Source organism: Mesitornis unicolor, unplaced genomic scaffold (genome assembly GCF_000695765.1).
Source record: "Mesitornis unicolor isolate BGI_N332 unplaced genomic scaffold, ASM69576v1 scaffold5873, whole genome shotgun sequence".
NCBI classification, from domain to species: Eukaryota; Metazoa; Chordata; class Aves; order Mesitornithiformes; family Mesitornithidae; genus Mesitornis; species Mesitornis unicolor.
In genome coordinates, this window is record NW_010176631.1 from 229,506 (window position 1) to 243,217 (window position 13,712).

The window sequence follows — 13,712 nt, forward strand, 5'->3', positions numbered from 1 at the left end:
GAACAAAGGTGCCAAGTCAGCATTGAAGAGACTGCTGCAGGTCCTGCTTTTTCTTCCAATAACGTGATCTGTAAATAAAATCAGTTTGCTTCCTTCCTAGCTTCCTCCACCACAAAAACAGCCCCCACCCCCACATGCTGCATGTTTTGAAAGTCTCCACATACGAAGAAATAAAGGGTAACATTTGCTCACCGCACACAGAGCTGCCATAGAAATCCCAGTACAAACCAGGGTCATCAACACTTCGACCTTGCAGGTCAGCTAAATACTCTGGAGAGGAAAAAACAACAACAAAAACATACTGATGAGAACAAAAAGCTGGCAAGTTTAGCAGATCCTGTGTCATACAGAATCTCACTATGCACACCCCACACCTTCCATCAAATAAAACTCACACCATGATCCTGATGCACGTGCTACAAAGAACAGTATATACACACACCATTCTTCCAAATATTCCTAGAACTTGCTTTTCTCCCGCATCCCTTCTCCCACCACATCAAATGATCACCCACAGTCTAACAGGGACGAACCCAACCTTAAGTTTCAGTAACTGAGAGCAGCATCTTGTTTTTGTGCAAGACAGGATGTACCACACTTTTAGCCCGCACCGTTATCCTTGACATCCACTTAGGGGTGAAACAGTGGCCCCAAAGTAACTGACAGAAAAGGTTTCTCCACACAGATGTGTTCAGAAGATGTAATTCTTTTCTACAAATGTAATTTGGGAGATTTGCTAGTTGAGTTCATTAAAACATACTAGGATTCAAGAAGTTCCAGATACTGGACTTTACTGGAGTCCTGATACACCTGTGTACTTTCTACTCTGCGCCATTTGAACGGGTAAGTGGATAAGTACTTAAACTCATTGTTTGGGATCACTGCAAACATTTTAAGAGGTAAGTTATTGGGGAATGCAAGTGTCTTTATCTAAAAACTAATGGGAAAAAAAACCTAAAACCATGTTAGAACATGGACATATATAAAGACAAGAGCCTTTAATACAGGTTTACAGCATTTCAGGTATAAAATGAGGCAGAACTTGCAAAAAAACAAGTACTAGAAGAATAAAAATGGGAAAACATGATTATGTTTTACCAAGAGCTATTCAATTTGACAAGTTTCGTATTTTCATTTCAAGCAGAAAACTGAAGGCACCGAAACAGCCTGCTGACCTCCTACCTATCAAATCTGATAGTGACATAATCCTTATGACTTTTATTAAGAATTTCAATTAGAAGGAGCCCCCATGCATGGCTACGCTTCCCACCTGCAGCCGCTGGGTTTTTGTGGGCAGAGAAGAAGCTACCACAGGCTACCCTAATGGTCCTCAGCGTGGAGGCACCCCCACTGGGCGGCAAGGACTTTTTAGGGCCAGGAAATGTCCCCCCCACAATCACCACAGCCTGCAGAGCCCCGAGCAACACGGCCACACACCTGTGAGGAAGGTCTCCATGAGCTCACTGTGCGTCATTGCCACAATGGTCCTCCCAGAGTAGGTCGCAAGCGTTGGATCAGCACCGTAAGACAGTAACAGGCGGACAATTTCCAAGTGATCGGTTTCGACCGCATCATGGATTGGTCTAGGGGGAAAATAAAAAAGATCGCAGCGTTACATTTTGACTCAATACTATTATGCAAATGTGTCTGACAAGAAACTTCTGACTTCAGATCAGTGTTATTTATAGAAAATAGCGCTATTAATACAGCTGCCAATCATCTCCTTGTCAGTTTCACTTGCACATCATGCCCTCCCCCTCTTGTCTTTTCCCAGTCAGACTGCTTGGGGCAGGTATTTCTGTTACGTCTATTTATTGCCGTACGTATTTCAAGGGCCAGTAAAATAACTACACCACTGTAACGCAAAGCAGGAGTTTGCGTGAAGCCTCACAAACACAATTTTGCTGCAAGTCACTCTACCATTCCAAATCTCTGCCAATTTAACAGCACGCAGCAGAGTAAGGGCTCCTTCAGCCTACCTCTGGGCAAGCACGGAAATCAGTTACCCAAAGCTCCTAAATTATGTACACAGAAATAAGTTACGAAAATTTGCTAGGAATTAAACTTCCACGCTATATCCTCTTTAAATAGCGCCTGAGAATATATTTGCAGCACAATTCAACCCTTCTACTCAGAGAATAGAAAAACACGTTATTTTAAGTGTAGTCCACCCAGAAGTTAACACATTTTATGCAGCATGAGCAATCTATACAAGCTCAGACACAGATTTTGTGAGCCTATAGAAGGATTATTCATTAATACACATGCCTGTAATTCCAGGTTTAGAGCTCCTTATCACTAATTATAAATCGCATTAACTTTTGCCTTTAAAATTGATTATACGTAATGGGGAGTTGTCTGGAAGTAGAACATATTACCCTTCAGACTAAATGAAGATGTGTTAAAATCCCATCTTTTCCTTAGAGGGCAATGAGCAGGGAACTGAAAGGGGAATCAAATGCAACGGCCAGTGATCATGGCAGTTCAGCTCAACTCCACACTCCTCCTCTTCTAGGCTGTCAACACCGCCATCCCCCAACAAGGCTTTCATGCTCTCAAACAGATGTATTAAAAGGCAAGAGAAGTAAGGAAGGACTTTGAACTAGGATCACGTATTGCCTTCCTGGAAAGCTTTCAGGATGACACTACAAGGAGAAGTCATCTGGAAGCACAGACAAGCAAACCCCTCAGCTCCATCTACCAATCTGCCAAGCAACACTCTGCTAACAACCAGGGCTGAATCACAAAGTATCACAGGATGGCAGGCATCAGAAGGGACCTCTGAAGATCATCCAGTCCAGCCCCCTTGCTAGAGCATGATCACCCAGAGAAGGTCACACAGGAACATGTCCAGGCGAGTTTTGAATGTCTCCACAGAAGGAAAAACCCTTCTGCAAAGAGGCCAGCTCCTACCACTCCTTATGCCACACACTGCAACGTCCCCTCTACGTCACCACTGCTTTAGTACAGACTAGCATCCATGTAAGCTCAGGACAGAGCAGAGGCTGATCAGAACAGTCAGAAGAAGGCGGCACACCACCGTTTTCCCACCTATCACACAGCGTAGCGCTGCTGGTGGGAGGGCACTGATCCATCTCAAAAAGTATCTTCCAGGTATGTTGACTCCCAGTACCTTCCAGTAGGCTGTGACCTAGGGTGATATTAATCACCCTAAGATTAACATCACTTAGAGTGAAGCACTCTCGTTTGTGCTTGAAAGCTGTATGCAGTTTTGATTTTGGCACACATATGCTATACTGACATGAGGGGCTGCACTTCCCTATGGCTATCCCTTCGTGGCTTGTTCCCTATGGAGAGAGGGCTTTTCCCACACTGCCTGCTTCCTGCACACCCCAGGCCACCAACACAGCCAAGAGGCAGGCGATTCTCCAGATGCTGAGCGCAGTCCTCCATCCAGCTCATCCCACCCTTCAGACCCCCAGCACCAGACAGCACAACATGTGCACACCTTCAAAGCCTGACGTGCTGCTCTACAGAAAGCCACTTCCAAATCTGAAGAGCAGAGAGGTCCATGAGGATAGTCAGGATAGCACTTCTCAATTTCTCAGGGAAGTCTCTAACATTGCACTGAAACTACCTGACACCCTGGAGACAGATGGTGCCGGAGAAGCCAGCATTCCCGGGGTCCCCAGCAAGCCTCAGCCTCCCACCCCCACCTACTGACTCAGTGCTTCCGCACAGGGACTGCCGCAGCATCGCGTGCCCACGCAGCACCCAGCGCATCCACGATCTGGCCAGTGCTGACCACCACACGGTATACAGTACAAGAGGTCACAAATAACAGGGGTGCTGACACAGGGACTGAAGAAGTATCGGGTGTTTCTGGCTGTCACCAAGCATCTGAGGCTGGACCTGTCGGGTCATGACGCTCTGAGCATCTATCACAGGAAAGGTCAGCCTTGCTGCAAACCCTTCTGTCCCTCGCTGAGCACAGAGCATCCCTCGCTGAAAGTTTGGCAACAGGCACCAGGGACAGATGAGAGTTACAGCTGCCGCCAAATGCTGGGGATGCTTTTTCTTCCCCGCTCCCTCATTTTACTGGAGTCCTTAGTTTTGAACTGTTCTCCATTTTATTTTAGAATTAGGGTTTTCTGGTTTTTAAGGATGGGGGTGGAGGGTGTTGTGCGTTTATTGGCTTGTGGGTTTTCTTGTTTGTTTGTTTTAACTGATGTACCTAAGTGGCTTTTGAAGCAGTAACAAATCCAAGACAATTCCTTAACTTATTAAATAAAAAAAAAAATAATCTAAATCACCACCCAGTGTTTCAATTGATTTGACAACATCCAGACATTTATTAAACGATGCCTCTGCATTGCCCAGGAAGGAAAAATCACAGTGCATGGGCGGTAACCCCAGGACTGGATGCCCTCTCCCTGCACTATGGATCACCGAGCCTTGCACAGAGAAGCAGGCAGCGGGGCAGGCAGACCTGTCTTTTTCATCTCCTGGAGCATGAGAGGGGACTGCACGGAGGCAAGGGGAAGGAAAGGCGCAGTAAAGCCACACGGAAGGAGAAAGAACAATAAATAGAAGGAAGCAAAGGGAGGAAAGAAAACACTGGTGGGGAGGGGGAAAAAAAGGAGATTCCCATAGATAAGGCAGGGGGGAAAGGCAATAACAGCACTGACAGACTCTTTTACTGGCTAGCACAGCTTCTTGGCAAGCTCACGAGCAAGACCATGCAAAGGCAGATAACGACTCATATTTGCTTCTCCCACCAGGATAGGCAGAGAAGGGAGTATTTTCCAGTCTTGGCAAAGTTTAACCATCCTCTTTGTAGGATGCAAAAGTGACTACTGCAGTCGGCAACTTTTTCAGATGTGGAAAAAAGATCCCTGGGAGTCCTCTCCTGGGCTGCTTTGCCCATATCATCTTTTCCGTCCTGAGCATCGTGGAAATAAACACTCTCTATCCCTAATGGCACAGTTAACTGTAGTACAGCTCACTTCTAAAACAAACCCTTTGAAAGGCCCCAGAAGGATCTGGGGACATTCAAGAGCTGCAGTATCCTACAGGAGACACACATCTCAACCCCCTCTTGTGTACTGTCAAATACTTCCTATTATTTTTACCGCTACTAGAGTTAGGAAAACATTTCACTGGGGGTTTTTCATTCCATCACCAAAATTATAAACTATTTAGACCAGTCAGGGTTTGCTCTCAGCCTTTCAGGCACCACCAGAATTTTCCTTGCTGCAATAAGATGTCTCACAACCCGCTGAGCAATACCGTATCTTGGCGTTTTATTTTTATTTCCATCTCCTATATTATGCAACGCTGCCCCACGGAAGAGGCAAGGCACAAGTTGCAGGAGGGCAGCTACGCCGGCTGCCACTCCTTTAACGAAATTAGCTGCTGGAGGGTATCGCTCTGCCAAGACCAGCTGAAAGGATGCAGGAAGAGAGCCATCTTGGCAGGGTCCTCCCAGGGAAAAAATAAAAAAGGCTGAGCTCATCAGCCACCAGCAAGAAGGATAAAGCACAACTGGCTGCGGAAAACGAATCTACCGAGCAAACTCTGAAGCAATGGAGAGGCCTCACAAACAGGCAGGAGATGCCTGTATGTTTGGCATGTGGCTTCGTTTTTACAGCAGCACCGTTTCAGCTAGGGCATGACGTGGAGGTAAAGAGAAGAAAACAAGGAGATAAGGCCAAATACACCGGCAACCATCCTTGCTAATGTCAGGCACTGTTCATCAAACATCCCTTGTTGAGCTACTGCTTGTACTGGGGTCCTGTCAGGGAAGGAAAGCTCTCACCTCTTAAGCATGGTCTATTATTATTTATAGGTAAGACGATTAAGAGCCCTTAGTGACTGTGGCACCTCTGAGAAAAGGTCTTAAAAGATCTCTCCGTTCTACAATAATCTTTGATTAGCCACTAATTCAGCAGCAGAGTGCTTGTGTATTCACGTCTGCAGGCGCTGCATTTGGAAAGCCGCGATCAGCACAGAATTTAAAGAGAAAAACATCGAATTTAGCCCAGCCAAACGCCCTGTGAATGGGGCAGAGAGAGGGACAGGGTGTGCTGCAGGCAGCCATAGGTGTGCAGGCAGTGCCCCAGGGCTGAGCTGAGGGTGACAGGAAGGACTGCATCATACCTACACTCCCCTAAACCCTGCCACCTCCTTGCTCTAGTTTGTTCTTCGGCTTCACCGAGATTTCTGATAGTATGGGGAACCAGAGGCTGAAAGCAGACCTTATCTACTGAACTCATAGCTACACATAGCTACATAAAAGGCAGTGCCAAAAAGAAAGAGGCTCAGGTCTTTGCTTCTCTTTCAAAACTTAAACACAGGCATGCAAAACCACCACATTGACCAGAGCACTTGCAGTGCCTCAGACAGGACGGAAAGGAGAGATGCACGAGCTTTCCTACATCCTTCACCATGATATGGACTTTTTTTGTTCAGGTTGAAGCCACATCCTCACTTGTCACAGCTTTTCAGAGCGCGCCCTACAAAAAGTTGACCACAGAGGCAGCAGGCAGCAAATAACACAGATCAAAGTTTCAGGCAGCTGAGACCCAAGTGACAGCACAGGCTGCCACAGAAACAAATGCAGTGTCTGCAGTTACATCACGGCTGATGCAGTTACATCACGGCTGATGCAGTTACATCACGGCTGATGCAGTTACATCACGGCTGATGCAGTTACATCACGGCTGATGCAGTTACATCACGGCTGATGCAGTTACATCACGGCTGATGCAGTTACGTGACTTCTCTACATGGATTTAAGTCAACTGGCTGAACAGAACTAAACATTCACTGCTACTGTCTGGGGACGTGAGTGCTTCCAGCATGTCCAAAAATACCTTTGGCTAGTGGGCTTGTGAGGTGGTGGAGGGGGCAATAAGGCATATTCAGTGTAGTTACAAAAGCAGTGCAGGGGGAGAAGTCTTTGATGGTGTGTTTGTTTGGGGTTCTTTTGTTTTAAGATTTTAATATCTTTCCAAGGGATGAGTATGTTCAGGAATTTGAATTTTAATAGCAACACAGTTGAGGAAGACTGACACTTCTTTCCTCCTAAAAGTTCAAGGAGAAAAACTAATTGAGGCTTCGACAGAGAAATGGGATTTGTCTTATGAATGTCATGATTTACTCTACAGAGACAGAGAAGTCTGGCCCTACCAAAAGGCAGGGGATAACACCGACCACAAGTTCCTTACAGAAGCTTCTGCTCTATGTCCTACCCAACTCAGGGAAGCCAGACCACCTTTCATCTGTTTATTAGATGTGTTTTGGATTCACACTGTCTGCTGGGCAGCTTTTCAAACAAAAAATAAGTCTGCCATCAGAAAAGAAAGGGGGCTGTGCAAGCTGAGTTCTGACATTACCGTCTATGATCAGATCATTATTATGTTCATTTCTAAAATGCATTTTCCACATAACAACTTTTCAGTGTACACAAGCCAAGTTTCTTTCTTGAAAATCAGCTCCATCTGTGAATCGAAACCAAAGGTGGACACTGAACTGGCGGGTGATTAAGACTGGTCAGAAACATCCTGGGGTTAATTTTCTATGTCGGTTATTCCAGCAAGTGAGACAAAAACAATTTAGGATTCTTTTCATGGCAACTTGCCTCTGTTGCACAGGTCAGCTATTAAAGCTGGGGATGGCAGAAAATGAGGTGCTGCTTGTCAGCCTGGAGAGCTGAGACTTCTTACAAAGGAGAGGGAGATGGAGGAGGGATCTGACAATCCAGCCAGAGATTCAGTGTTTTTCCAGAAATGTTTCCGTGATGGGCCGGTAACTGACCATCAGGAACTTCTAATGGACCATCCCAACCAGCCCTCTTGGGACTTTTGTTTTCCTGGCTCCTCCCTTCCCAAGTTAATAAATACAGAGCTTAAAAACAAAAGAGGCAGACTCTTAGTTATGCTAATTTTACCTCCTTGGCTATTTGGATGGTGATAGTGAATGTGATAAACCGTTTAAGATAAAGAGCTGCAGGAGCTTCACAGAATACAAAGCGACCTGTCCCCAAAACGCATAGACTGGATAATGTTCTGCATATGCTGAAGGAAAAGTTACCCCAAGGTCAGCCCCGCAGAGGTGGTCCAAGAGGTACTTTACGAGATACACAAGAAGCTTAAAAAAGATGCAGATGTATTTCTATATCCACAAAGGAAAAAAAAATATTCTGCAAACACAGGAACTAAGCACCCCTACTAGTCTGTAAATAAAAAAATTCAAAATATCAAATGAGCAGTGTTTAACAGTTCAGCAAAACAGTATTTTTCTAGATAAAAATATAGCATATTTTGTATTAAATATTGTATATAGTACTTGCACACCCAACTGCTGCAAAAGCCTAAAGTGCTCTTAAAAGTAACCCAGCTAACGAGGCAGAGCCCACTCTTCTGGCACAACTCAAAGGACCTGGAGCACACATGAGCAGGGCCACAGCTCAAGTATTGCTCCTTCCTGCCCTGCAGCTGGCAATTCACAAGCTTGTTAAAAAAACTATATACCACAACTTATTAAAATTCCCAGAAAAGAAAAAAAAAATACAATGAACTCGAGTCACAACAGAAGTGTGCCCCATGGCTTCATTAACTGGAGAGCGGAGGAGGTTACCACATGAGGAAGACACCATGGAGGAGGACCTTGGCAGTGTTACCTGCTTTGGGGGTTTCATGCAGGATTGGGAGAGGCATACAGAGAGGGAAGGGGTGCTTTCTCCCACCATCATGTCCAAAGAAACCACTGCCCGGTGGTGGTGACCACCCGATTGCGCCTGGGCGGGGGGTGCTGCTAACCTGGTTCCATCCTGAGCGCTGCAGTTGACGTCAGCCCCGTACTCCAGGAGATGCCGCACGATGCTCAGCCAGCCTTTGGCACAGGCCTCGTGCAGGGCACAGTAACCCGCGTTGTCACGATGATTCACATCACACACCTTGTTTTCCAAACAATACAGAACCACTTCCTGGAAAGAGGAGGAAAAGCAGATACTGCGTTATTTCTTGCTGCGGAGATGTAGAGATTTCTGTGCGTGAAGGGAAAGGGGGGGGGAGGGCAAAAAACAAACTCCCTACGATATGCCTAAGTTACCCTATTTGAGACAGGTCAGTCAAAGAGAAATGAAAAAGGGGAAGCTGTCGAAAGTCTTGCTCCTTTGGAGAACACAGCAGAGACCACTGCTTCCCAGGAGCAGACCAGCTTGTACAAAGCAGCCCCAAGCTCTCTGCACCCCACAGGGACCTTCCCGCAGGGCCCCATGTCAGGAATCATCGCAGAGGGGGAAGGTTCAAATTCTGCAGACAAAACTCACAGCTTTTCACTTCTCAAAACTTCCATGCGTAAAGCTAGTGGGAAGGTTTTTACTCTTACATCTGCATTTTTTAGCAGAAAATTCTGCAAGCACAACAGCAGCACAGCCATCAGTTTGATTTTAAAAAGAAAAGGCGCATGACCCAAAACAAAACACATTTAAGACACACAAAGGATGGTTTGCTATCAGCACACACAAAAAAAGAAAAAACCCGACTCTATCAAGATCAGGGAAATCCCATTTTCACCCACGCTGGTCTTCTGCATGCAGAACTAAAGCCAGGCACCAGGTTCCAATAACGAGCCCGGCGCTGTGGGAAGCCATGTGAATTTAACGCAATTCATCTTGCAGTCAAATATACCACGGTCGAGAGCCTAGGCCAGACTCAGCTCTACGCTGCCATGTGGCCTTGAAACAATGACTGCTCCATCACCCAACCAAAAATTTAGGATGGTGCGAGTCTTCCTCGATTTGTCTCAGACGCAAAAGAAAGGAAAAAACAAACCGCATTTCTAAGCGATGCTGCATGTATAAAATAGGCCCTGCATTCCCAGATTAGTGGCAAGCCATTAATTTTGCATTTGCTGCTCTCAAAGGCTGAGCGACATCCTCGCAAAGCAGGATACGGTATGGAGGGGGCGAGTGTTTGCTTTGCCAAACCAAGAGAATAAAACAAGCGCCGGGTGCAATGCATTTATTCTTCCCGTTTCAAAAATCTACCAGAAAGCCCTCAATAATCTGTGCTCTGGATATACCTGACCCAAGAGCTGGTATCCAGGATACAGCATGAAGCTGCTCTTTTAGCAGGCCCTTGCTAACCAGGCTGAAGCGGGGAGCTAATGAGCTGCCCGGCCCAGGCACCAGAGCATCCTCCTCACCTGCTGCCGGACAGAGCAGTCCACCACCTACCTCCGATGCACCACATACCCCTGATGCACCCACTGGTTTGGCCTGGGATCCCCACAGTCCCGCCTCTCACCAAACAGGGACTCTGCTAGTCAGGTTCAAAGATCAAAAATCAGTCCAGAACGGATGCTCTTTACGCTGCACTCGCTCAAGCCCGTAAGAAAGAGCTATTCAAAATTATACCCCGGAGGTATATATAACCAGACCACCCTGCCAGGCAAATTAGCAGATGGATAAAGGTAGCAGAAGCAGCTGCCGTATTCGGCTCCGCTTTTAGCATGCAGTTACCATTTAAAATAGATTCTGCAACCCAAAATAAAGGAACACCTTTCATCTATTTTTGTAGAAAGGAAAGGCTCATCCTAGGGGCAGAATACATACTACTGGACGAAAAGGCTAATTTTGTCGGGCAATTTTGTGTTAAGAGGCTATAAGAAGAATGTCATTAACCACAAAATGTAACCATAAAGACCATAAAACTCTACATTGTTAATTAATTAAATGCCCCATTAACTTTTTTTAACATGATTTATTCAATTTACAAAAAAATTACCCATCATTGCCGAATACAGGAACATGTGGTGCCACAAACACACTTTTGGTTTCATAAGCATTTCCCGCTAACGTTAGAGAGAGGCTGTGAAAGTGCCACGGGGCAATTTAATGTCTGTTCAGGTGCTCTATTTAAACCAGCAATCTGAAAATCACTCCCAGTTAATCCAAAGAGTCAAGCTTGCGCGTCACCAGCCAAGATGCGTGCCACTGCTGCTTCTGCTGCCTGCAGTTTGTTAGCAAACTGCAAACAGCAGCGTTAAAAGGTGCATGCAGATACCCACGCTCCATCCACATCTACAAAGAGATGCCCTTCACTTTAGTCTCTCCCACCTGTGCTCTGCAGCAGCTCCTGCCCCTTCTCCAGGCGGAGGGGGGTCAGTGTCCCCCTGTGCATCCCCCATGCCCCAAGCACCCACGCTACCACCAAGAAGCACTACTCCAATCCACCCAACCTCGAAACACGGCCCTCAGGCAAGGCATTGTAAGCTGAGCCATAACTATTCCCTGCAGCACCAAGTCAAACTCTAAAAGTGATGCTCGTCCCCTGGCAGGGTGTGGGAGCCCCAAGAGAGCTGTGCAAGAGCAGGATAATGCTCAGGAGCTCTTGAAGCAGTGCCACCAGGGACCCAGGGCCAGACCCTCGTGTGAGGCTTCGCCAGGGCAAACCCCTTCCCCCTGCGTGGATAAACCCTAGCGTGGATAAGCCCTATCTTCATGAGTGTTTAAACCCCCCCAGAAACAAACCATTTCTCCTCCACCCCTCTCACACATTCCTCTAATTTCACTGCTTTCACAGGCAGGATTTAATCCCAAATTCACCAGAGAACTTTTTTCCAAGTCCAGGCGCACACCAAAAAAGCAACAAGCAGCACAAAGACAGCCAGTGTTTCCTCTCCCATCAAATTCATTACGCAAGCCTTTTGTAATTTTTTTTTCCCAAAAAGACTTTATGCTCCCTATAATTCCCTCTTCACAAAAAGTAAATTACAGTTTTAAGACTACTATTATCTCAAGTCATTTGTTTCAAATGAGGAAAACAGAATGGATTCGAGAGTGCCCATACCCTGGGATGGGTTGCTAACACCCTGATGAAGCAAGCCCCTGTCCAGAAGCCTAGCAAAGAAAAGGCAAAACTAGGCAAACCCAGCTCCAACAGGGTTTTGTTCAGACTGTATGGATTTCCAGAGCCGAAGGCCATTTGCTGCGCTGTCTTTTACGTAGCCCTGCTGGCTGTGGCCCTGCAATTTATCTGACCAGACACAAGCCGCATTTGTCCTTTGACTTTTCACTCTCATGCCAGCTTTTACACCCAAAATCGTAACCACTTGTGTCCTCCTTCCCTAAATTTCTTAGGGCTCATCCATACTATGCAATTGAGAGTGGGGTTGAGGTACCTGAGCTAGCAGCATTTGGGCTGCCTGTGTGTCCAGGAGCGATATATACAGCTCTCTGCACACCAAGGGTGCCAGCGCTGCCTGTGGCTTTGGGGTGGGATCTCTGTATGGCCACAGGGCATCCCTGCTGCAAAGGCAGGCAGGCTGCCAAGGGCAGGCATGAGCTCGCCTGGTCTCAAGGCAGAGCTGTCAGTGCTGCTCTGCTCCACACAACATTCCTGCCGCCGGCAGGGCTCAGCGGTGCCCTGCGGTGCCAGATGCTTCCAGCTCCCAGTCCTGCACCAGCACTCAGCATCCTTTTGCAAGCCGTGGCCCCAGTGGCGCAGGCTCATTCGCCTCCTCTACCATCGCACTGGCATGGGGCCACGCGGCTGCCACAGCAGCAGTCACGAGAAGCCCGCATGTACCTCTGAGCATCCAGCGCTCCCACTCCAGCATCAGCCCCCGGTCATCATGCTGCAGCCACCAAAGGTTGCCGCCCTGCTAACGGAGATGGCAGAAAACAGATGTGTGCAGCTGCCACAGGTCACAGACCAGCAAATTACTTTGATCCATCAAGATATTTTTTTTTCCAAGTAGAGGAATCTGTAGCTTCTTGAACACTTTTTGTTTTTCTGGAAATTCAGCTTTCTACTAACTTGCAGTAGTCTGGTCACCAGCAAGAAAAACACCAGAGCTTCAGAGCTTCCACAGTTGACCAAACTGTCACAGCTCACCACAGGCCAAATGAAGCCCCAACAGGGCAGCATGGCCACCCACTGCTCCAAGCCTTAACAGGCTTGTCCGATGCCAGATCCTGGCAGCAGCTGACGCACACAGACCAAGCTCCATCCCTGACCCTGCTTGGTTCTCCTGCCCCACGCTCCGCCAACAAGACTACCCACTGCTGCATGTCAATGCCAGCCAAACCATCAAGTCAAGCAATCAGAATATTTAAGCCTATTAAAAACTGGTGTTCACTTGAACTTCTGGGTGAATTCAAGTCAGAAAATCAAAATCCCCAATCAGCTGATGATGGGAAGGCATGGTGGGCACAAAAGGTTACCCCAGGGCCCCAGGACCCCTACCCCTGGCAAACCTGGGCATCCTTGGCTTTCAGCAACCAGCCCACTAGCAGCCAATGCTGCAGACCTCCTGCCATCAGCAAAGCACACAGAGAGCCCTCGTCCCCTGCCTGAGCAAGACCTCAGCCCACCACTAAGGTTCAGAGCTGCTCCCATTAAGCTGTGCTCAGTGGAGCGTGCCGGGCACAGAAAGCAAAGTGCAGAAGCATCCTGCCCCGACAGACACTGCGCAGGGAGAAAACACACTCCAATAGCTTGGAGCACATGCTACAACACATTTTGATTTTGGATCCACAGGAAATTTTAGGTCTGTAGGAAATAAAATCATTTAAATAATGGAGATTACCACAGCAATGTTGTAACAACCACTGCTTCTCCTCCTAGCTAGAGCTGAAGTGCCCTGGGTTAGGAGAAGCCTTTGTCTAGAGTAAACAAAACCTTTCCAACAAACCCTGCCTTCCAGGGCTGGAGAAGGCCTCATTCCACATGAAGCTCTCC

General features: G+C 47.1%; 1 protein-coding gene across 1 annotated transcript in view; it reads right to left on the reverse strand.

The window, feature by feature from the left end:
* Positions 1-13,712, reverse strand: part of BCOR (BCL6 corepressor) — a 38,896-nt gene that overhangs the window by 2,121 nt on the left and 23,063 nt on the right. Inside the window, exons 10-12 of the mRNA XM_010181787.1 lie at positions 8,784-8,950; positions 1,438-1,583; positions 193-270 (exon numbers count right to left, since the gene is read on the reverse strand). Coding sequence (XP_010180089.1) covers positions 193-270; positions 1,438-1,583; positions 8,784-8,950 — 391 coding nt within the window. The remainder of the gene's footprint in view (positions 1-192; positions 271-1,437; positions 1,584-8,783; positions 8,951-13,712) is intronic.